Source organism: Perissodus microlepis, chromosome 22 (assembly GCF_051167445.1).
Source record: "Perissodus microlepis isolate ML-2025 ecotype Zambia chromosome 22, ASM5116744v1, whole genome shotgun sequence".
Classification (NCBI taxonomy): domain Eukaryota; kingdom Metazoa; phylum Chordata; class Actinopteri; order Cichliformes; family Cichlidae; genus Perissodus; species Perissodus microlepis.
This window is the reverse complement of record NC_140481.1, coordinates 30,517,421-30,542,726: the sequence shown is the minus strand read 5'-3', so window position 1 is coordinate 30,542,726 and position 25,306 is coordinate 30,517,421. Positions and strand designations below refer to the sequence as shown.

The 25,306-nt window shown below is 39.5% G+C and overlaps 2 protein-coding genes across 3 annotated transcripts in view; one reads left to right on the top strand and one right to left on the bottom strand.

The window, feature by feature from the left end:
• The window catches only part of LOC146363492 (uncharacterized), a 54,413-nt gene extending 38,485 nt beyond the window's left edge, over positions 1-15,928 (bottom strand). The window contains exon 1 of the mRNA XM_084918842.1: positions 15,840-15,928. The gene's annotated coding sequence lies outside the window, so the exon portion shown is untranslated. The remainder of the gene's footprint in view (positions 1-15,839) is intronic.
• cacng6a (calcium channel, voltage-dependent, gamma subunit 6a) overlaps positions 1-18,236 on the top strand; it is a 46,035-nt gene extending 27,799 nt beyond the window's left edge. Inside the window, exons 2-8 of one of the 2 annotated variants that reach the window (XM_084918844.1) lie at positions 6,369-6,572; positions 6,679-6,960; positions 8,446-8,556; positions 8,782-8,890; positions 12,957-13,031; positions 15,644-15,781; positions 15,873-18,236. In XM_084918844.1, the coding sequence (XP_084774970.1) occupies positions 6,751-6,960; positions 8,446-8,556; positions 8,782-8,890; positions 12,957-13,031; positions 15,644-15,781; positions 15,873-16,093 (864 nt within the window). In that variant the 5' untranslated portion in view covers positions 6,369-6,572; positions 6,679-6,750 and the 3' untranslated portion in view covers positions 16,094-18,236. Of the gene's footprint in view, positions 1-6,368; positions 6,961-8,445; positions 8,557-8,781; positions 8,891-12,956; positions 13,032-15,643; positions 15,782-15,872 lie in introns of both variants that reach the window. The other variant, XM_084918843.1, reaches the window with a different exon arrangement.
• Positions 18,237-25,306: the final 7,070 nt, after the last annotated feature.

Sequence of the window (25,306 nt, the reverse complement as noted above, 5' to 3'; positions counted from 1 at the left end):
CCTTTCTGAGAGGACGAACCATCATGGAAGGACCCCTGCACAGTATGTACCACCGGCAAATAGAGAAAGTGGCTTGCATCTGGAAATCCTACCAGTGGCTGGACAAAGCTGTACTGAAGGACAAAACAGAGGCACTAATCATGTCAGCACAGGAACAAGCACAAGATCCATAGACAAGTATAACTGGATTCAGATTTTTAATGATGTAAACAACAGGTTTATAACATTAATGTATATTTGTTGAATGGTAAACTTAATTGCTTTATTCTCTGCTCAGTATTTCCATCCAGACGTTCAAGAGAATAAAATGGAATCCAAAGCAATATGTCCCTGGCTGCAGACTTTCCATTACTTCCACAGAAATCAGAATGTTTTTTGTTTTAATTCATAAAATGATAATATTAAGTAGTTGTTGGTCTACCAGTGTTTCTGAGAGTCCAAATGTTTGATGGGTTCATTTTAAGTTTCATAATAGTCGTTAAAGACTAACGGAAATGCTTTAAATTGGTTATAGCAAACAAACTGGATAAGGTGTCTCATTGCTGCTGTCAGCTGGCAGTAAGCTATCAAGTTTTCACTGTCTGGTGGAATCGGTCTCACCAGCCTAACATCCGATCATGCGAGCCAACCGACAGCTAACCGGCAGTGTTACTTGAGGTGTTGAATCTACAATTCCCTCTTCAATCAGCGGGATCGTAGCTGTGGCCGCAGACATGAACCTCACAGCCAGGGCGGAGCTGACACAAGCCCCCTGCTGCAGCCCTTTCCCCTGGGTCGGATTTAGTGTCATTAACAGGTGGGCAGCAAAAATAGAAAGAGGAGGCACACACACACAGGAACACACACACACACATGCAGTGAAGGGGATGGGTCTGAATGTGTGTGCTCATTTTCGCACAAGTACACTTTGAAGCTGAGACAGCCGTCCAACGCAACTGTCCATGTTAGCGTAAACAAACAGATTCACTTACAGAAGCTACAGTGTGACTGAATACCACAGACACACACACACACACACACAAACACGCACACACGCGCCATCTCTCTTTCACCTCCTCCTTCAAGCATGAGCACATGTTACCCCATCTACCCCCCCCTCAGACGTAATACTGAGCTACTTTGACCTACACTCCCCCTCCCCTCCCCCTTTCACTTTCCCCTCCCTCAATCACTCCCTCTCCCGGGCCTCAGCTCGCCCTCCGTCACTCTGAACAGAACCACACACACAAAAACCAGGTCAGCAACTTGTTAATGTCATTGTTGTGATATTTGTGAGATGGCGGCGAGCGCAGTGAAGCAGGCGTGCAGCACGTGTTAAAGAGTGAAAAAGTGAGACTAATGTGTCTAATTTCAGCATGATAATTTCTGGCTGCTGAACTGTGTGAAGGGGGCTGGGCTGGTGGGGGAATAAAGCTGAACTTCAAACGTTGCCTTTACAGAGTGTTTATGGTGTTTGGTGTGTGTGTGTGTGCGTGTTTGTGTTTGTGTGGGTTCCATGTTGGCTTATTTTTGGATTCACTAAGAAAGTGAGTGAACTTGTTAAAGGTTGACGCTGGACTTTCCTGCTCGTGCTTCAATGCTGCTTTTCCAGCGTGTTATATTGGATGCCTTATAAGGTGAGACCTGATTGGTTTTGATGAGTAAGGACAGCAGACTTTAATTATTTTTTTAAACAGGTGCCCAGACACTTTACATAAGAAATATTTTAAATCAGCTACGAGCAGTTAAAGATATCAGTGATGTTTTGCTGTTGTGGTTGTGTTTGCTGTTGCTTTAGATATGGAAGCTCATAGTGACCACTTTGCACCACTGTCTTTTTGACAAATTGCCTGCAGTGTATTGTTACGTCATTTTTACAGTGTTATGTAGGTGTTATTATAGGAGTGTCAGCACAAAGACAAATGATACCACAAAATGCAATAAATGTTTGGGTTTTTTTTTTTTATAAAGAGTGCTGCTGTCCTTTGCCCTCTCAGGAGCAGAGTTAACTTTAGTTTTACTTTATTAGGGGGAAAAGTTGCAGTTCAGCAACATGAATAAATCAGGCACAAAAGTGCTTTTAAACAAAAATTTAATCTTGTTAGAAAATATCTTAACACCAGAGTAATGTTACCTATTAATGAAAGATAACCATTTGAGAAAAACTATAAACTATTTGTGCATTTTCTTTTCCACTTTAATGTATTCAAATGTCATCTGAGTCAAAATGTGCAGATAACACGGATGCTATATAAGAAGATATGTTGAATTTAACTGCTAACAGTGTTTGAACATGTTTGTCATTGGATTGTGTGTGCTAACCAGAGCTATTTCACGTATATAATTACTTTTTCTGAGTTGTGGCTTTCTGTTACTAATCTAGGCCACACTATGTGGAGAGCCCCTAATGTTTACAACCTAATTTGACTATTAGAACAAATTGCTTTGCAGTTAATACATTTGCACTGTCAAATCACTGTAAAATTGTTATAACATTTGTAAAATAATAAAAATATAGAATAAACTGATGATCTTTATTATCATATTCCCCTCAAAATGTCTTCACATTTCACAATATTATTGGTATAGTTAACTAGGTGAAAATCTGATATTGTGGTGGGCCTAGTATGGTGTTCACAATACGTCATATAATAAAACTAGATTAAGCTAATGAGTTGATTGAACAATACTGCATCAAAATGTATAAATAAATGCCGGTGTCATTAATGATGACACTAAGACACTCAAAAAGGTTCTGGTTCATAACCTGCTGATCAGCTTTTGCTGTGGAGTTTGCATGAGTCTGTTTAATTAGTGGTACTAAATTGGCCAAAGGTGAAAATACGTATGGTTGGCGCCCTGTCCAGGGTTCTCGATGTCAGTTGGGATAGGCTCAAATCCTTCTGTGCCCTGCGATAAGAGGTTTAAAAAAACTCTACTTACTGTGCAAGAAGCTTTCACAATCAACAGAGATAAATCACTATAATGAAGTGCATTATTATATGTAAGGGTTTAGAATTTGAAGATGTGCATTAAGTGGAGGATTTTGTCTGTTAATGTGATCATATGTTTATATTCTACTGTGTTGTTGTGGCTTATTATCTCTGTTTGACAAACCTGACTGAAAACGTCTCTAAGCCTGCACTCTGTGACTTGTTATCTTGTTCACAAGGTAGATGCTGATATGAAAGTAAAATTGCGTCTTCTCCCCAGGGAACATCTTTCATTTTTGCTAACAAGACACAGGGTTGCATGTTGTGTCTGTTGTCACCACATCTGGGTGGAACTCAGCGGGGCAGCCGCGTCATTCCCCCTCCAGAAACAAAGGGTTTAAGACTCAGTTCACCGGCGATGTGTCTGTGTGACTTCGTATCACAGAGTTTCTCAGAATAGGTAATTGGTCGTGTCTTGAACATGATGAGTGTCGCTGAGGTACCACAAAGTATCTCAGAATAGATAGCAGGTTAAGATTTCACTATGCTGACTATTTCTCTATGTGCTTGCTGTCAACATCTCAAAATAGATAATTGATTTTGACACCACCATGCTAAGTGCGTTTATACAGGGAGTGCAGAATTATTAGGCAAGTTGTATTTTTGAGGAATAATTTTATTATTGAACAACAACCATGTTCTCAATGAACCCAAAAAACTCATTAATATCAAAGCTGAATGTTTTTGGAAGTAGTTTTTAGTTTGTTTTTAGTTTGAGCTATTTTAGGGGGATATCTGTGTGTGCAGGTGACTATTACTGTGCATAATTATTAGGCAACTTAACAAAAAACAAATATATACCCATTTCAATTATTTATTTTTACCAGTGAAACCAATATAACATCTCCACATTCACAAATATACATTTCTGACATTCAAAAACAAAACAAAAACAAATCAGTGACCAATATAGCCACCTTTCTTTGCAAGGACACTCAAAAGCCTGCCATCCATGGATTCTGTCAGTGTTTTGATCTGTTCACCATCAACATTGCGTGCAGCAGCAACCACAGCCTCCCAGACACTGTTCTGAGAGGTGTACTGTTTTCCCTCCTTGTAAATCTCACATTTGATGATGGACCACAGGTTCTCAATGGGGTTCAGATCAGGTGAACAAGGAGGCCATGTCATTAGTTTTTCTTCTTTTATACCCTTTCTTGCCAGCCATGCTGTGGAGTACTTGGACGCGTGTGATGGAGCATTGTCCTGCATGAAAATCATGTTTTTCTTGAAGGATGCAGACTTCTTCCTGTACCACTGCTTGAAGAAGGTGTCTTCCAGAAACTGGCAGTAGGACTGGGAGTTGAGCTTGACTCCATCCTCAACCCGAAAAGGCCCCACAAGCTCATCTTTGACGATACCAGCCCAAACCAGTACTCCACCTCCACCTTGCTGGCGTCTGAGTCGGACTAGAGCTCTCTGCCCTTTACCAATCCAGCCACGGGCCCATCCATCTGGCCCATCAAGACTCACTCTCATTTCATCAGTCCATAAAACCTTAGAAAAATCAGTCTTGAGATATTTCTTGGCCCAGTCTTGACGTTTCAGCTTGTGTGTCTTGTTCAGTGGTGGTCGTCTTTCAGCCTTTCTTACCTTGGCCATGTCTCTGAGTATTGCACACCTTGTGCTTTTGGGCACTCCAGTGATGTTGCAGCTCTGAAATATGGCCAAACTGGTGGCAAGTGGCATCTTGGCAGCTGCACGCTTGACTTTTCTCAGTTCATGGGCAGTTATTTTGCGCCTTGGTTTTTCCACACGCTTCTTGCAACCCTGTTGACTATTTTGAATGAAACGCTTGATTGTTCGATGATCACGCTTCAGAAGCTTTGCAATTTTGAGACTGCTGCATCCCTCTGCAAGATATCTCACTATTTTTGACTTTTCTGAGCCTGTCAAGTCCTTCTTTTGACCCATTTTGCCAAAGGAAAGGAAGTTGCCTAATAATTATGCACACCTGATATAGGGTGTTGATGTCATTAGACCACACCCCTTCTCATTACAGAGATGCACATCACCTAATATGCTTAATTGGTAGTAGGCTTTCGAGCCTATACAGCTTGGAGTAAGACAACATGCATGAAGAGGATGATGTGGACAAAATACTCATTTGCCTAATAATTCTGCACTCCCTGTATTGGCTTAGTGTCGTTATGAAAAATGGAGAACAGGGCACAGATAATTATTTCTGATTTCCAGTATTTGCGAGCTCTCTCCAGTATTGTGTTCTTCCTGTTTTTTAAGTGCACTGATGAAAGCACTGAGTCCTGGTTATTTAATGCAGTCATTTTTTGGCTCACATTACAGTGGACTTTTGTTACAGAACAGCTGCTTCATGTGGGCTCAGATCACACAGGAATAGAAGAACCAGTGTCTTTTGTTAACATTTTTATGGCCCAATTAGAGTCTTGTGAACTGTTCATTTACTTTTAAGATTTAACAAATGACATTCATGAAAGTTTCTATTTTTGGAGAGTTTGACATTATTTACACCTGGGTGAACTGATAATGAGACTTCATAATGGACTTTTATATTGTTCACTGACATAAATAACCATCTTGCTTGAGCCATGGGTCAGTCACAATGAAATGTCAAAGCTGGATTTACTTTTATAATACAATACTTTCTCATAAATAACACAGGTCTTCAAGAAAAAAAATATTCAGCTGCATGGGATATTTTTGGTAAATTTTATGTTACCACCCCCCGAATTCTGAGATTAAAGTCAGATTTCTGAGAAAAAAAGTCTGAATTCTGAGAAAAAAAGATTTCAGAGAAAAAAGCCTGAATTCTAAGATTAAAGTCAGAATTTTGATATTGAATTCTCTGAATTCTGAATTTCTTTTTCAGAATTCTGGAAAAAAAAAAAAAAAAAGATGTACCCGCTTTTTTTTTTTTTCCCCCCGGTGGCCTTAATCCTGTTCCATAGTAAACATCTATAAGAAACAGTCAAAAAAATCCTATGGAGTTTTTTTGTTACAGACCTGTGTAATATGTCTTTGTATGAGTTGGGACCTCTGATGAAGTTCACAATGGTTTTAGATGTAATCATTTGACTTAAATTGCTGGGGTTTTTTATGAATCAAAGAGCCAGATCATGATATTACACATTTGCATTTCCTTTAATAAAATTGTTTAAATTCTGCATATTTAATGCTTTTGGGTTTTTATGTCCAAAAAGATAAGAATTAGTTTATATTGACTTTGTATATGTATATTTGAGAATTCAGATTTCTGTTACTAAAATAAAATTTTATATAATAAAGCCTTTTGCAAAATCACTAGCTGACACTTTTGAATATTTCTGTGACTCTTGCATGTTGTGCACATTCTGTATGTGAAGCCTCTTTTATGATGGCTCTTACTTTTTGATTCTTTGTTCCCTCTTTTCATTCTAGGAAATGTCCTTTCTTACTCTCCTGACCTACCTCTACTGATGTTCAGAAGATACTCTTCTCAGTACATCTTCTTTAATCTGTAATCGTTTATTTTTTCCATGATGATTCACTTAGCGGTTTTGTATCTGTCATCCAAGCCACCATTTTTCCTCAGCATTTTTTTCAAGAGAAGGATAATTGGCACCTTTTCCTGCTAAAGACGTTGTATGTCTAGTTTCTGGTCCCATTCTGGACATTTTAATTGTTTTTCTTTCAATTTCTAACTAGCCATTTCCTCTGTTTTTGCTCTACTCTTAATCTTGAATTGAAGAAAAGCCCAAATCGAGTTAGACCACAGACTGGACCCTGCTCGGCTTCCTTGGTAGTTTTATATTTTCTCAAAATGTGGTCAACGTTTTTTGTGACTGACGAGGAGGGCCGCACTGTAGGCCCAGGGACCCCCGGAGTGGCTGGCGGGCCTGTACCAGGAGGACCAGCCCAGGGTGCAGGGGGTCTGGCCAGCCTGATGAGTGGACGCAGTACATTTGGTGGGAACAAGCGCCGCAGGACAACATCAACAGGACATGCCATGAGTGAGGCCCAGGAGGGAAAGGTAACTGGTTTTATATTGTGTGGATGTATGTTTACTTTCTGGATGCATGATCGTAGTCTGGAGGTAATAGAACCAATCAATCAAATAGCTGCCTTAAGTGAAGTCAAGGTACAGGGAACACACCACAGGATCAGAAAATGGCTCTGAATATTAGAAAATACAAATTTTGAAAAGATTAATTTCAGTTATCTGACAATAAGGTGATAAAGATTAAACTGAAATGCAATCTATAGGTGTCAAATAGGTATGTGACTATGAAAAGCTATGAATTTTCCTATTTCAAAATTGTATTATTTTACTATTAGAACAATTTTCTGGCCTTGCTGTCCGTCATTCATCTGACAACATCAGGCAGTGAGAAAAAATGGGAATGGGACATATCTTTGTTTGGTCACTATGATTTATGAGTATGAAAAGTCAGCATTATGTGCTTTACAGACTTAGTCTAAATAATCTAAGTAATTTTATGTAACTGAGCTCAGCCAGACACCTCTGAAAGCACCATTTTGATTCTGTGTAGTGCTGTGTGTAGGAGTGATGGGTAGGAGGCCTATTTCTATGCTGCCGTTTATTGTTTGGATGGTATGGAGGATCACAACTGACAAAATTTAAATTACAGAAAAAAATCAACAAATTCATCAATACATCCTCAGTAAAATGCCCTAAAAACTACTGTTAAAAATACATTTAGAAATAAATAAATATGTGACAAACTGAAAGTGATGTCTTCATTTCATTTCATTAACTTGCTTGTTTAACTTTCTATTAAATACTCTCTCTCTCATATATATGCAGTATATTTAGTTTTATCTAAACATATTTATTTAAGATGTTTACATCCCGTTTTCTCACTACATTGAATTTGACAGTATTCAAAAGTTATTTATAAGCAATAACCTGGAAATTTATCTAATGGTGTTCTTACTGGAGGCAGTGGCAGTTATACTATTCTTTGAATGAACATCTGGTCATTTGCATAATGACAAAGAAAAAAAATAGCTCTGTCATAGTTTGGGCCTATATTTTAGGCGGTGGGGCTAGGCATATTCCTGAAGACTACTAAAAGAAATTAAAAGAAAGGTTGCCTAAGAGAGTACAAGCCTTCTGGTTTTACCTTATATACTGCATTGCTTCAATAATCATTGCAACTAGTCCCAATTTTCCAAGCAAAATATAAAGAAATGGTACTTCAAGACTTTTGCACAATGCTGTGAATAAAATATTATATAAATGGGGCACATTAGTTAGTCTGCAATTTATCTTTTGTTGTGTATTAGATTTTGGCAGGTGTGGGTCCCTGCCAAATAGGAATAGACTGTATAATCTGGGAATGAACGCTAACAATTAGAGACTAAAGGGCAGCGTGTAAGGGACACTGTAACTGAATACACCTCACGACTTGAGCACACGCCAGTGACAGTACATTTATGAAAAAAAAAATCCTTATGTTAACTTAAATTGTTCTTGTTCTTGTTTTGTCACCAGATCAAATTAGCATTCTTTGTCGCCATTGTTGGTGTAGTCCTGACAGTCCTCGGGGTCGGGACTGAGTTCTGGGTGGAGCTGGCACCGCCGAAGAGTTTCTATAACAATCAGGTGAAAGTCAGACTTTTTTCTGTTCATGAGCTATGTTGCTGTTTTCACTGATAAACAGATGTGACAGAGTGTCTGTCCAGGGTAGAAGTAGTGCGGGCTAAAGTCCCAACTAAACAGTCATTTCCTTTTAGAAATGAAAGGCTGTTTGGTCCAAAGGGCAAAACCCTGTGATCGATGGCAAAAAATATTACCCCTGATTTTAAATCAACAGTCTTTGTTTTGCAGACTTGTCTGACAGCCCACTATGGCCTGTGGAAGGGCTGCACCAAGACCCTGTGGGTGTCTGATATTGACCCAGAGAGAGAGAGCTGCGGACCTGCTGAACTGGCTGGAGGTGACTTGTGAAATTACTGACCGGTTGGGTGGATGTGTGTCTAACTTTTGGATGATGGATGACTAGTCCGTCTGATGAAAAGAGGTTTGAACAGATGATTGATGGAGCAATGAGCTGACTGGACGTTTGTCAAACCGTCGAGCTTGTTGGACAGTTCAGTTTGAGGGAGAGAGTTAGAATGAAAGGGTGGTCTACCTGACTTTTTGGCTAGACAAATGATGCTTGGCTCACTGTTTGATGGCTGGCAGGCTGAATAGTCTGGCTGAGTAACTGACTGAGTCATTGTTACAGAGTGAAATGGTCCACATTTTGTTTTTGGGTCAAGTGAAGGGATACAACAGAACAAGGACAACAATATCCGGCTTCTGTTTGAGTGTCTAAACACTTGAATTTTAACTTGTGTTCATACTGCATGGGTTTTAATATATCTGTTTTAATGATTTCAAATGCTGTTCTGCCATGATGAGAGAGCAGTGCAGTGTTCAGCAGTGGTTGGCTGGGGCCTGTCTGCGTGGAGTCTGCATGTTCTCGCTGTACTTGGGGGTTTCTTCCTATAGTCCAAAGGCATGCACATTAGATAAACAGGTCATTCTAAACTGATCATATGTTTTGATGCAAGAGTACGTGGTGGTATATGTAATCCTTGTGATAGACTGACTTGTCTAGTGTATACCGAAGCAGCAAAACAACTGCCACATTGAACTGCAAAAAACTTCAGATCTCAGAATCCCATTTTAAAATGCCAGACTTTACAGCAATAAAAGTCATGTTTACACCCTGGTATGAAAACAGCTTTGGCTCATATATACTTAGTCCCTTCATACTTGTGCTGTTGGTCCATTAACTAATAATTAGAACACTCAAGAATTTTGTGCTTTAGTTTTGGTGAGTAAAATTCTAGTCTATCACCAATTAGCAGGTGTCTGTGTGTTGCACCTATAGAATTTATGGATGCAGCCTGCTAATCAAGCTTGCTATCATTAGCTGATAATGAAAACCTTTAATACAAATATGGTCTCTTCTTGCTCAAACAGCCCACAGCTGAGGCTTCAAAATGTCCAAAACAGCGCCTCAGCACCAATAGACTAAAATAATACCCAATGCTCCAACTCTATGCTGTTATATACCCTACCAGTTCTCAAGCCTAATCAGGCTCTACTGATCTCACAACTTACAGTTTCAGGTGCAGGGGCAGCAGAACAAAATGAGACTGTGGGTTGGAAAACTTTGGAAACATTGTTAAAGCTATTTTGTCAAGGTGTGCTGTGTGGCAGATAGGATGAAGGACCCAAATGCAGCACTCACAGGACACAAGGGTGAACTAAAAGAGGCAGCTTTATTGCGCTGTAGCAAAAACATACTAGGATCCAAAAACAGAATACTAGAAACTAATGACAAGGAACTAAGACACTGGGAATAGAGGTAGAACCCTACCAAGAACACGGAGGGGGGAAAAGCACACAGCATGGTAACGGTACAAAGCAACACTGACAGAGAGAAACACAGGGCTTAAATACAGTGAGGGAAAATGAGGGAATGAGACACAGGAGGAAAGCACAGCTGGGAATAATCAAACGTAACAAGACAAGGGGAGGCAAAACTAGAAACACTGCACGCAGGACAGGGACTATGAAAATAAAACAGGAAACATGAGACAATTCACACAGACACTTGACACTAAGACGTGGAAACATGACAGGCCTGGGAACAGAGGAAACACGAGGCACAGAGGCAAAACTGACTAGACGTGGAACACAGTAAAAACACAGAAAAGGAACAGAAAACCTAAAAACCAGAACTATAATTACCATACAACCAGAAAGCCATAATACAAAAAGTATAACTTAACTCAAAATTAGAAACACTGTATGACCAGACCCAGGACTAGGACATATTTGCAGTATCGCTCCTATTTTCCATGACTCACCTGTATGAGCTCCTCTTTTTGCTAAATGATTCGTATAAAAAAACAAAATTGAGATTTTGGACTGAGGAGTCCACAGAGACTTCTCTGCATCTTATCAGAGAAGAGATCTCTTTGATTATCATCAAGTGAGAAAGCTTTACAGGCTACTTGCTTGCTGGGTAATGGGGGTGCAGTAAGATTTTTTGAACATGTGGAAGGAATGAATATGAAGCTGAAACAAGTAAAATTCTAGGCCTGCACCCTCACCATCAGGAAAAAGAATCACTGTCAAAGAACAAAACAAACCTCCTTTTATGTTATAGACTCCATTAAATTGCTAAACTACAGTGTTAAAAACTACTGGAACATAGTAAGTGCAGTACATGTGTTACAAAGTCAAACACCCTGCAGAACATCATGGGCAGTAGAACAATAAATGCAATATGTGTCATTTGCAAACGAGCCGATTCTTTGTAGCAAACAACAAAAGCGAAACAACTTTTTAACCGCTCCTGCTCAGCTCTGCTGAGAATCTTCTTTACTTTGCTGGGCACACCAAGCAGACCAATCACATGCAAAGACAGGCTAGGATCATAACATTATGTAAAAGAAGCAAGAAGGCAGAGGTTCAGGAGACAACGAGTGTAGCGGTACAGGCTAGAGACAGAGAGACACGGAGATGAATTTGAATTCAAGGCTAAAGAAATGAGCAAAATGCAAAAGTAACATAATTCGTAACTGCTAAATTAGGCTAAAATACAAGGCTCTGAATGAAGAGCCATTTAGCCAAGCTTTTCTAAGGGAGCCGAGTCAAAAGAGCCAAATCTTTGAAAAGAGCTGGACCACCCATCACTAATATAATATACTCTCATTTTGATCATTTTTTTCTTTTTATATGGTTACATGGATGGTTAGATTTACCAAGGTTTAATTCTGCTTAAACAAAGATATTATGTAGCCATATTGAGATGTCACATAGCACTAATAGTGATGCATACATGTATTCTGAAAAAGCTCAGTGATTTCATTTATGAATGTATGGAGTATAATTTGAGATAAAATCTCCTCTTAATATAATATGGATGTATATAAAGTTTAGCTTTTAGTCTATACTACAATTTTCAATAAAAAACTCAAATATTTATTCATTCACAGATTTATTTATTTGAAGAACATGAAAAACAGCAAGTTGCTGAACCCAAACCTCAGAATTTAAAAATGATCATCATTGAATTTTCAGATTTTAGTTCATCCAGTCAAAGGACTGATCAGTGTAAACCACAACAATGTGTCCATCCATCTGTCTGTCCACAGTTCAGGAGACCTGCTACTCCGCCTACAATATTGTCTTCACCCATTCTGTGTTCAAGGTCACATTTGTTGAATTTACAGGCAATAACCTGGGAACTGATGGATCATGAATCAGATGAACTGCTACATCACTGACTGTTCTGACTTTCCTGCTTTATTAAGTTCATTTATCCAATTTAAATGTGAGATGTTATTTTAGGGGTTTTCTTCTTAGCCAGACACTGATGATGGAAATGCTGGCCCACAAATTCCTTTGGGGATTAAAGTGTACACATGTTCTGTGGTCAGTGAAAGGAAAGTCCAATTATTGCCTGACTGGCCAGCTACAGCGAGCCTTTATTTGTTGATGGGATTTGAATTCTGTCAATTGGGATTTTAGAGTGCTGCAGTGTTCGCTGAAACTCTTAAAGCTGCGGCACCAGAAAAAAAAGAGACCAAGCCAGAACACTGAGGATGCGGCTTTGATCACACTAATTAAGAGTGATGTGTGCGCGTGTTGTGCATGCTCGTGTTTGCCAATGCACAAGGGAACAGATAGAGGTGTCACAATCTATTTGACGGCCAATTTCTAATTACTGTAACACATCATCAAGAAGGCAGAATACAAATTGTGCAGAAAGCACTGGGTTGTCACCTTGAGCTTGTCATTGACGTTCACGCCTGATTATGTTTGATGGAGAATAATTGAAACCAAAGCATCCAGGGGTGGGACGAGGAAGAGGGTGTGGGGATGTGGCTTCTTGAATTTCAAAAAGATGATCAAGATAATTTGCAACTACAGGAGATTACCTGTCAGTGTTCATGTCACTTATAGCGATTTGTCTTTTGCTCTCCTTTCGTCTCCTGCAGAATCAAACTGCACGTACTTCAAGTTTTTTACTACAGGGGAAAATGCTGTGATGTTTCAGAAGACGACACAGAAAAGTGAGTCACTTAGGCTCTTTCAGCTGCCCACTCCTCTCTTTTCTTTTTTCTCCACATGTACCTCTCACTGACTCCAACCCCCTCCCCCTTTCACCTGTGCCCTCTCTGCCCTTTCATCTTTATCCTCTCTTATCCTGCCATCACCTTTCCCATGATCTATCCCTGTATTTCTCTGTCTCATCGTTTTCTCTGTGTCTCCTTTCACCTCCTTGCTATGCTCTTTCAGGTTGGTCATTGTCTGCTCCCTGAGTGTTTGAAATGCATTCCGCCTACGCTGCGTTCAAGTGCCTCCGAGCTGCTGTCTAACCTCCCATTTCACTGGCAGTTTCATAATGTATTAAGATCACACAGCGCCATACACTGAATGAAGAAAGACGCACGTACATTAAAAACTCATTGTTCACTGGTGCCACATCATTGTCACGCTATAAGCCTCAATCTAGTGATTTAATGTCGCCACGAGTATGAAAAATTATTCATTTGGAGTCTAATTCAAAATCCATACACCTATCCAAACCTTTTACATCTGAAGATGATTGTGTTATTGGAATAAAAGCACTTTCCAAGAAATCCAACATGCCATTTACATCTGTAGCATCGGTGGTTTTGGAGGGACTACCATCTGTAGTCCCTTGTGCTGAAAATTGTTCAACACAAAAATTTTCTGTTACATTATCTGTAGCTCTGTAGCTAGCAGAGAAAGTGCTGTCTTGTTTTTTGGCAGCATATATATTTTCAGAATCCAAGAAATAAGATGACCCTAAAATTTCTGTCTTTTCCCAACTTTATCGCACTACTTTATATTCTGTCTCTTATAGCAGTGGTCTCCAACCAGTGGACCATGGACCGGTAGTGAGTCATGAGTTGAGGCTTGGGTGTGAAACTTATAGTTTTCAGGGTTTTTATCGATTTTTATCGTTATTGTTTTTTATCGTTAACTCGCTTTCCCTGGGTCTTTTTCCATGTGTTATGAACAGATGTTCTTTTTTTTGGTACTGGTTTAATTTTGTTGTATTTATCTGCAACACCTTAAAGGCCAGTCCATGAAAATATTGTTGGACATAAACCGGTGTATGGCACAAAAAAGGTTATGGCCCGCTGTCTTATAGTTAAAAAAATATCACTTGTGTTAACACATTTTCAACTCAAATGTGTCTTCAGTGTAATCTATGCAAAACAATTTCTGCAAATAAGTAGAATCAAATATCACCTATAAACAATAATTTTTTTTAATTACTACAAGCTTTCTTATTTGCATTTGTATTCCACCTGAAGTCTAATCAAATTTAGAAAGCTCTGGTTGTGTTCATGTAAATGAGTCCATGTGGAGCGCAACTGAGGAAATAAATTTGCCAAAATCTAAACTGTCCAATGACATTTTAGCATTCATAAACAATGACTGGCACATGGAAGAGGAAGTCTTGGCCTGGATATCAGCTGGTTTTACGGGAAAGGTCAAAATACTAACTTTTATCTCCAGAGTCTAAGTGAGTGTATGCTAGCCAAGGGTTTTCCGATTTTGTGTTCAACCTAACTGTGTCACACGATTTGACACGATTTGTGTCACTGTTCATGTGGACGTAGTGTTTTCAGTGGGAGAAACGTTTCATCACCCATCCTTCTTCAGTCTCAGCTGCAGGTTTCCCCAACCTTAAAAACAGTACATTTGCACATTGACTGAAACCAGCCCACTGAACGAACAATGGGCTGTGAGGTCACTTGGATGAGTGACGAAACGTTTCTCCCACTGAAAACGTTACGTCCAGATGAACAAAATCAACCTTTTAGCGTTTACTTACCTGGATGATTGAGCATGCCCAAAAACATGAATTCACTGTAGTTTCAATACTTTCAGATTTAGTTTGTGTATACAGTCACAATGTTAGTTGAGCGTTTATTAAAACAGAGTGATTCACAAACTGGAATGTTAAGCAGCTTTTATTTGAGCAAGCTCCTGAAACCTCATGCCTTAACATGGAAGCTGTGATTTGCAACATGGGATCATTCCCATTGCTAATTTTGACCTGTTTCATTAGTCAAACCAAACTGCGTACAAAGCTGCTTTATCATTCCTACTGGAAATCATTTGCAATTTGTTACTGTCATTCCTCAACTGTGTCACCCCCGTCATTAGTGAACTGGCTAATTGTGTATATTTTTTCCATGAAGTAGGCTCCTGGTTTCTACTAACACAAATATAAAATGGTTTACGTATCATTTGTTCAACCTTGCTACGAGCTGTTACACACAAAAGCCCTGTCCGCATTTAAAACGATTTACTCGTCATGCATCGCTTTGTTGCTGACAGTTGATTGCAACAGAACAAGGCGCCAGTTGTGTATGTAACCCTCTAATGTTTTTACCACTTCATCATTTCAGTCAGTGGTATCCTCTCTGGTAGTCTCCTTCTGTGCTGACACCCCCTAACGCTATGCTACAGCAACATTACAGTGAGACAAAAACAAAGGCAGCAGCTGGTTACAAGCTTGTCCGCTCTGTCTTTTAGATACGATACATTTTTCCCTGTTGAACACAGAAATAAATGAACCACCTTTTGATCGAGTTCTGTCCAAAATCCACTTAAATTAACACTGTCATTATTCCCTATGTAGATCTGAATGTGGCAGCAGCAATGTTGGTCCTATTCAGCCTGTTTCTGATGGTGATGGGCGCCATCTGCATCACTATGGCTCTCAGTAAGGAGATCCTGTTTTTCCTTAAACCAGCATCTGTATGCTTCATTCTGTCAGGTCAGTAAAGGTGGCAGCAAAGTTACCCTCACAAAGGCAAATTTATCCAAAACTATACCTCTCACAGCTCTTTCTGGTTCCTCCATCACAGGTGTTCTGGTGCTCCTGTCCCTCTTGGTTTTCCACCAGTCTGTTTTGGCTTTTCTTGCCAGCAATCACACAGTTCCTCTCCACCATGAGCTCTCCTGGTCAGTATCGTGTATTGGCTGTGCGGGGGCTGTCCTCATCGTGGGTGGGATCCTCTTCCTGCTGTTGGCGTTGCCCTACAGCCCCTGGCAGAAGTGCCTCCCTCACAAGGACAGCAGTAGCTAGTGGACGGGAGGTGATGGTGCATTTTATCTGCCCCTCTTGTAAGGGGGAGGGTGCAGAGAAGTGAGGAGGTTTCCCAGAGATGTCTTACCAAAGAGATAGGTTTTTCTGTTGACTTAGAGCAATTTTGTTAAAAGAGTCGCTGGTTTTACTAGTGCTTTAGTTACTGCATTTACCAAAATATCCCATTGTTGTATCCTAATTTAGTAAAAAATAGCTTTCATTTCTTTCTGATGCACAACAAGGCATTCATTTACAAAGAATGTGGTGACCTTATTGCTCAGATGTGTGTGGGAAACACTTCTGTATTGTCTTACTAAAGATCTTGCAGGGTTTAGAGGCTATTGTTGTTAGTAATTCAAAAATGATTTAAAAAAAAGAAAAGAAAAATTTTGTTCCTTCCAACTTTTTTTTTAAAATATTCATGATTTTCATCCCTATACTTAAACTCACTACTTATTTAAGAATTTGCTGAAATGCCAATTAAAATATCTGCCACCTTCAGTGCTAACGTTTTTATGATGCACGACACATATTAAAATGCTTTCCAGTTAATTTCTCTCTTTATTTATTATTCACACAGCTAATTCACCCATTAGCTAATAAGCTTTTAAAATGACTTTTGTTCTGTGTGTTTACTCTGAGAAAGGTTCTGCTCATAGATGCACAATTGCACAAGCCGAGAGCATTCAGCAGTTAAATGTTGTATTAATGTCACTCTTGTTTTACCCCAAATAATTTACTGTGGCTACGCTTCGATAGCTTTCTCATTTTGTTTTAAAAAGCTGCCTTTCTGCTCAGGTAACGATGTGACCACACCATCATCAGAACTGTGTGCTGACTGCCAATTTGACAAAGTCATAAAGTTTATTTTTAGTGATGTGTGAAAAAAACAACAACCCTGATTGCCTTTTCTCCCGCAGAGCTGCTTTATGATTGCTATGATGTTTTTTGTTGATCCTTTGTGTATATTGAGATTATTTCGAATTACCTGCATAACCATGTATGAGCCCATCTTCTTGAAATTACAATTATATGCATTTAATTCAAAACAAAAACACTTTTGCAAATTTAAAAAGAAAAAGCTGCTAAATTGTGTATTTACTGACAAAAACTTGTCAGTAAAATATAATTGTTACTGGGACAGGCTGTATCCCTCTGAATTGGATAAGCAGAAGAAAATGGATGGTACATGCTTTTAAAATGGTTTTCAGTTATATTTTTTAAATGCCAAAAAGGGATCTTGTTGTGGGTTAGCCATGAAGCTTTTGCAGCACTAAATAATGCTGATATGATTCAATATCACTATTGCTACTTGGTTCACTGGAAAACATTAGAATTTCTGCAGTAATCAGAAATGGAAATTATAATAAGATCAAAGCTTGTTTGAGTATATTTTTAAGATCATATATGAACTTACATAACTTTCTATATATATGGCTGATAAAATAAATGATCACCATTCACTGTGTTCAACGTATAAATATAACTTCAAGGAGACAAGTCCATCCTGTTGTAATATTGTACCAGTACATATACATGTATTTATATATATTTGGCTGTTATAAATGTAGCGTAACACTCCTGTCTTTTCATCTTCATCACATGCAGATACAACAACACTGTAAGAACAGTATTGGTTTGACATTTTAAATGTAAGTACAGAGGGGACTACACAGTCCTGCAGAAAGCTGCACTGTGTTAATCAGCTGCCAGGTTTTTACCTTCAAGGTTTTTCTCGGATGATTTCTGTTAAAACAAAGTGCTTCTCTGCCTGAATGGAGAGTGAACTGTCGCTGCAACTTTTCTGAACTGAATCGACTGAGTATGAATGAGTTCATTTTATTATTAAACATCACATGAATATTTAATGTCATCCTCTATCAGGTTCCATTTCTCTCCTGTTCTGCACTCTCAACACGTTCTTGGCTTACAGTCGCTGCCTCCACAATCGCTGCTTTTATGAACTGTCCCACTTTACACCTCATAACTGAACTGTTAACTACATGCTCTATTTCATACTTTTTCTTTGGGTTCTGTTCATTGGAATCTCATCAGATTAAAATGCTGTGTAATATTGCAGAAGTATTATTCTGTATTTTGAATAAAAAACATGCTTTGTGATTAAAACCTGAAGTCTGGTATATACTGTACACCAGGATGTTTGAGTAGATCAGACCTGTCCTTGTCCATCTCACTGCATCTAAATGATCAGGTGTGTAAATGTTTGGTGGGTCACAATTTGTTTTTTGTTTTTTTTACAAAATTGGCTCTGCTTGAGTGAGTTTTTTTTACCAGTATGTTTGGTTCACAGTAGGGGTGTGATGATATATGGGTACTAATGATATTTGTGTATGTAAAAATGAAATATTTATGGCATTTTAACACATATGATTATATTCTGGGCGATCCATTGCTAGGTAGAGCTAAATAACAGGAGCACTACTGGATTCCCTCAAACCACCATTTGTCATGGAAGCCTGTCACTAAGTGCTATGATGTAGCCTCAGCTTATTTACACATTTTATGGCTGGCTTCTCTCACACACCTGGAGATTCAGTTCTCACAGCAAACATCCTTAGCGGGACTGAGTTACTCACACAGGTGCAGTTTGGCTGTTATGGTGTTGCTGAGGAGACGGGCAAACTGCTGAGGACTAAATTCCCAATTTATTTACAGATTAAATTACCACTCCTGTCTCTATCTCAGCTCTGAGTGTTTAAGCTAACCCTAGCTGCTACATTAAATCATGCCACTCTGCCCTGCACCTCACACACACTTGCAGGTGTGGCTACGCTTTGTGGATGTGATGATAGACTTTTTGCTCTGTGTTAGCTTCATGGTGCTTTGGTATAGGTATGATGCCAGTGACGTTTGTATAACAGACACATATACTTTGACATTATTTTGCATCATCAACAGTAGGACATGCATTTTTGTGACTACTTTATCTGTGCAGGCATTGCACAGTGGAGCAGAAACCACTATGTGTGATCCACAGGAGATCCAGAGACCAAACAGCAATCTGCAGGCTACAAAGACTGAAGATGGTTCAACTGGTATTTTTCATCATTCGTGGGGTTGTGAATTCGTGGCCCGGGGTTAAACTCCCCACTTTTCTTACATATCACATTGTACCCCCTGCAGCTATGTCCTCCTCTCCAAGGTAAAATTCAAGTTGAAGGGCCAGTGTCTTGATACAGCCCTCAGCTGGTGTCCCAGCATGTCCTCTGGACAGTGCATGACATGCATTCAGAACAGGACTTCAAGCAAGCATTTTGCAAGTGACAGGAGCACTTCGAGCAGTGTATCATTGCTACCTAATACGGCATGTGTTTTCTTTTTATAGGCACAGTCAATACTTTTCGATTCCACCACCTCGCATACGCAGGTGTGTGACAAACGTAAGTTGTAAAGGTAGTTCAAGTGTCAACTAGATGACACTACGAGTAAGGTAATAAAGTTGCCTTAAAGTCTATATTTATCCTGCTGCTGAGTTCACAAAGAGACATATATATACTGTATATGTGAAATAAAAATCACAAAATCATCAGCTGAATCTTATTAGTCAGTAAAGGCAAAAGTTAGCAGGTGAAGATCCAGTTCTGAGTCTTCATTAAGATTTCTTCTTCCTGGCATTTTGGAAAAGAACAACAGGAAGTAAAAGTCTGGAATTTATATAGCACAATTTAATATTAGTTTGCACAGAAAGTACTTTAAACTGTAACTCACAGTGATTCACAATTTCATACATCCAAAGATACTAATTCATAGATTCAACTATACTACTCAAATGTTATTTAACCTCATGTGAATTGAGCACAAGTAAACTGACTGTCAGGTTAATCCATAAAATATGAATTTTCCTAATGTGTCCTGTAATCTTTAGATGTATGCCACACAGAGCCTTTAACTCACATTCTGATCTTAAATTCAGTGGAAACCAGAGAATTGTGATTAATATTAGCACTGTTATCAGCTGGGTTTTGGATTGCACTCAGTCTTCACTACAGCTGCTTTCTTTGTAATAAGGAAAAGGAAAACTCAAAACGTCTCTTCAAAGGATATTCCTACTTATTGCACATGAATATTTTTTTAATCTTGATATTTGAACAAATTTGACTTATTAAGACAGCAAACTGTAAAGAACTGCAGAAAATGAGAAAAGAGAAAGAGTGCAATGACATATAACAAAGGTCCCCGGCTAAATTTGAACTCTGAACATTTCAGTTGCATGTTACATGCTGTTATATGATACAGTACACATTTAGACGGCCAGAACACCGTCTAAATCGCCTTCTTCACATCAGCAACTACGAACACATCCAACATTATCCTTTTACATTTTATTGAATTTGTAAGTGTAAAATAATCTGGTGTTATTACTTTCAAATCAAACAATTATCCTATGCTCTTTGGCTAATGGCAGATGGTTATTGAACAACACTCTGAATCACTGAAGGATACCATTAAAACGTGCAGGGATAAGAATGGTTTTTGAGTGCATTTTCATGCAGCATGTACAAATTGCTCAGATCTGGATTTTCAGAACCCCGCACTGCCTTCATCACTGGTTCAGTTCTTGTTATCATGCTCACGGCACAACTCTGTCACCATGTTGACCTCCTTCCAGGCTCGCGTCTCTCTGAATGGTCTCCCACGCTGTTTGGTTGCGACCTCCTGGCTAAAAATAAACCGTGGCTAATAGGACTGACGTAGCAGGAGAAACACAAACCTGGAGACGAGCTGTGCATGCAAACACACTCAAATTTATTTGTTCTGAGACACGTTCACACACTGGATCTCTTCTCTGCGTGGTGCACAGATTTGATGATACACGTGGTACTCACTGGGTGAGCACAGTGTGAACCGGGTTTAAACTGAACCCCTGGCATCGTGCATTCCTGACATCATCCAATCCACTTTACTGCACCACAGAGAATCAAATTATCATCCTGAGTTTAATAGGAGAAGCTATAAAGTGAAGCGAGCACAGATAGCCTAAACTTTTAGAGCTACAACTTTTCTCATTGCGTCGGCAGTCTGCACCAGGCCCTGCGCATTTTCATCCTCCCCTGATTTACTGTACATAGTGTTTTACATTTAAACATGCAAAACCATGCAAATTGGCCAATGTGCCTGTCATTAACAAACAGGACTCAGTTTTCAGCTTGATATAGTTTGTTGTAGTTTTCTGTTTTTGATATTACCTTTGCCTAGGTTATGTTTTCATTCTCATCTTGTTAGCTACTAACGTTTTCCTTTCCATCCTATGTTCCGCATGCCAAGTCTGAGTATTTTCTTTGTCTTTACTTGTGCTTATCAAGCTTATGTGTCTTAGTCTCTGTGTCAGTGTTAGTTTCCTGTTTCCTCAAAGCTCCATAAGGAAAACCAATTTAAGTCTTAAAGTTCACCAATCTAATTAGGAAGCACCCAGGGTGTGACTGAGGGAAAGGATTGGACTATCGAAACACACATGAGGGTAATCAGGGAAATGGAAATTGGTGGAAACAAGATGTTGCACAATCAACGTAATCATACACAAGAAATAAAACTACAGATAAGACAGGTAAAACAGGAAGTAACAAATGAAACTTGACAGAAAGAAACACTTAGGGGAGGCTTGGAAAATACACCGAGATACAAGGAATCAGTTATTAACAGAGATGGGTAGCAACGTGTTACTGTAATCTGATTACTTTTTCAAGTAACGAGTAAAGTAAGGGATTACTATTGCAAAAAAGTAATTAGATTACCATTACTTCCCCGTAAGCACGCTGCGTTACTGCGTCACTAAACTGTGATTTCGTTTGTGAGAGTGTCTCATGACAATGAGATATGCGAGTGCGACGTTCGTGGTAACAGACATGTGCAGATCAACAATGGATAATATATCGAGTACGGGAGAGAGTACGACTGTGCAGCGTTTAAAGCGTGGATGTACTCACATTACTTTGAGTTTGATTCCGAAAAATTGACAAAAACATTGGCGTCCGCTGTAGACTGCGTGGGAAGAAAACATCTTTTTACAGCAAAAACCCCTAAACTTCTGAGCAAGCACCAAGCACGCTGCCGCAGGAATTTGACATTCACAGAGAAACCCCCGGATCCTCGCACTGACATGACCGCTGTGCAAATGGGCAAACCTCCACCAGTCTCACTCCTGCTAAACAGGTGAAAATAGATGTAAGAGCGACAGGACTCAGTGCTGCTGAATCTTTGATTTTATTATTATTTATTTTTTGTTGTGTTTCACCTGCATCTATTTGAAAGAGTGAGTGTAAACACAAAACATTATTTTATTTTATACGCTGGAATATGCAGAAAATAGGTCGTCAATTCAAAGACTGTTGCATATAATTTAATTTTTGCTATGTGCATAAAGTTAAAAGATTAAAACTAATAAAACAATTTTAAAAATAAACTTTTTCATTTGACTCAATTTTATATGATGGATTATGCAGAAAAAGTAGAATTGGGCTGAAAAGTCTGTTGCTTTATTACGTATTCAGGTATCATGTTTTTAAAAAGTAACTAAGTAACTAATGAATTACTTTTGAAAATAAGTAAAGTAACATGATTACTTTTTGGAGAAGTAATCAGTAATTAGTTACTAATTACTTTTTTCAAATAACTTGACCAACACTGGTTATTAAAAAGTAAATAAAATGGTAAAGAGAAACTGCATTTCAGAAGTGGCAACACAGAAATATCTGTGAAAACAGTTATTTATCACAGTGCTGTCACAAAGCTCCTTGTCCCTGTCATTTGTACTGAGATTCAGTCCCATGTGGCCCTGAATCATTGCACCCTTTTAAATTATCCTGTTATGAGCCCAGCCTATCCACCTTTTAAATTATTCACAGTAGGAGCTCAACATGTTTTGAATGTTCAAACTTTAATGCCAAATGAAAACTCTGCGGAGGGACATTTAGAATCAGATTTAAGCCACAACCTCCAATAGCGATTCACATGCCGTGTCATGGAATCTACCAGAAAGAAAACACAGTGCTCTAATAAACTGAAATCTCCATAAGTGAAGAGTGCACTCAGTGAAAACTGATATTAGGCTCTCAAATATCTGAAGCTTTATTGGCTTGAATCCAGACCAGAAGTGTGTGGGAGAAGTTAGTTGGACATTCCTCTCTGGTGTTACACATGAACATGCAGCCCAGTGGGCCTTTAAACGAAAGGAAGGAAGGGAGGACCCAAATGCAGACTCCAGGGCGCAAAAGGTAAACTAAAAAAAACAAAAAAAACAGCTTTATTGTTGAACACAAAGAAAACCAACATTAACTAATATGAGAATACAAAATAAACTAGATGGGCAGGCAAGCTGGTAGACAGAAACACAGTGAGGAATGAGGGAGATCGTGACACAGGACAGAGGGAGACCCGGACATAGAAGGATAACGAGGAAGTGAGAACACACGGGGAACACAGCTGACATGAATTAACATGACGCCACAGGGGAAGCAGAACAAGACACACTGAACATGGAAACACGAGACCTTCACAATAAAACAGGAAATGGAGGAACACAAGACTGAGTTTGACAGAGAAGTGGAGGAAAGGCAGACGAGAGGGAGCAAGGTAACACTGAGGAGCGAGAGGAGACATGATGGGCTGGGGAAACAGAATGGAAGACAAGGAAGGAAACAAGACCCAAGGGCTCACACAGGATACATAAACACCGACAGAAAACGAGAGAGACACAGAGAGCAAAGACACAAGAGGGAATCTAATAATCAAGAATCTAAAATCAGAGGAATTATGGATTTGATCAACTGGTCCCTAAATGCAATTGACACCCCTTTCTCAACGAGAAGTTTGGGCTCAGGTGAGCCTGAGTGCTGAAGATATCTACCTATTTGGAACCATGGTAACAGGGTTCTGGCTGATTGGAGCTGGCTTGGCCCTGACTTATTGAAGAATTAAGAAAGCGAAACCGGCTGTTCAAATCCCCACAAGGCTGACCGCTGGGATTGAAACGATGGGACGAGGCGTGAGTTTCTCAAAATGGGCTCATTGAGTGCAGCACGGATAAGATCTTGGAGAGGCTTACGGCTGCCGTGAATACTCAGAATAAGATCTCTGAGTGCAGACTGGATCACATCTTGGAGAAGCTCATTGTGGTCGTGAGTTCTCAGAATCGGCTCTTTGAGCACAAGAATAACAACATCACGGAGCGCAAGTTTGATAACATCATGGAGAAGCTCATGGCTCTCCAACGGGAGATTGGGAGACCAGTGTTGGACTGTTAGAACTGCTTTGAAATTCATATGAGTTGTTCGCACTAAAGTAAAAACCACCATCACTTCATGCAGATACCCTTTCGGTGCCAGCTGCGGTCTCAAGGCTGGAGCCGAACAAAAACACCCTGATAACGACTGTGTTTAGACTGTTCCTTCCCATTCCATGCAAGGCCACCTGGGTTGGCTGGAAGACTGTTTACTTAGCCTGGCAGGGTGAAGGACACTGTCCCAGCTGAACTCTGGACACACACACACACATACATATACACTGATATGCACACACTAATCATGATGTCCTCCCAGGAGCCCAGCATGAGTAGAGGTCTCTTTTTTTCCTCTTGTACTCTCCCCATTGTAGTGTACATTTCAGTGTTTGTTTCTGTAACGCTACCGATCTCCGACCTGTATCCCCACGTGATGTCTGTGTTGTGTGTGTAAGGTCGGGGGGGGGGGGGGGGGGTGTCCCTATTTCACAGCAGAGCAACCTGCACGTGGCGAATAAAGCCTTGATTGATTGATTGATTGATAAACAGGGAATAACAGAAACTCACAATAGAATAACTAAAACTATAAATGAATATAAACCATAATACAAAATATTACTAGAACACAAAAAAATCAAAATGCTGGGTCAAAGGACCCAGACCCATGACATCATTTAAGGGTTCTTCTTCTTAAAAAATTTTAACAAATTTCACTTGTTGCACAGGTGCTTTCCTATCACAGTCCCACACTAGACTTTGCTGAGCTCCTGAGAGCGACCCATTCTTTTACCAGTGTTTGCAGAAGCATCTCCAGGTGCTTGATTTTATGCAACTGCAGCTATGGAAGGGACTGGTAGACCTGAATTCAATGTTTTGGATGGGTGAGTAAATACTTTTGGCATTATAGTGTAGCTAGGACAGTCACCTCACCATCAGGAAGTTTGGATCCACCTGCAGGTTGGGGCCTTTCTGTGTGG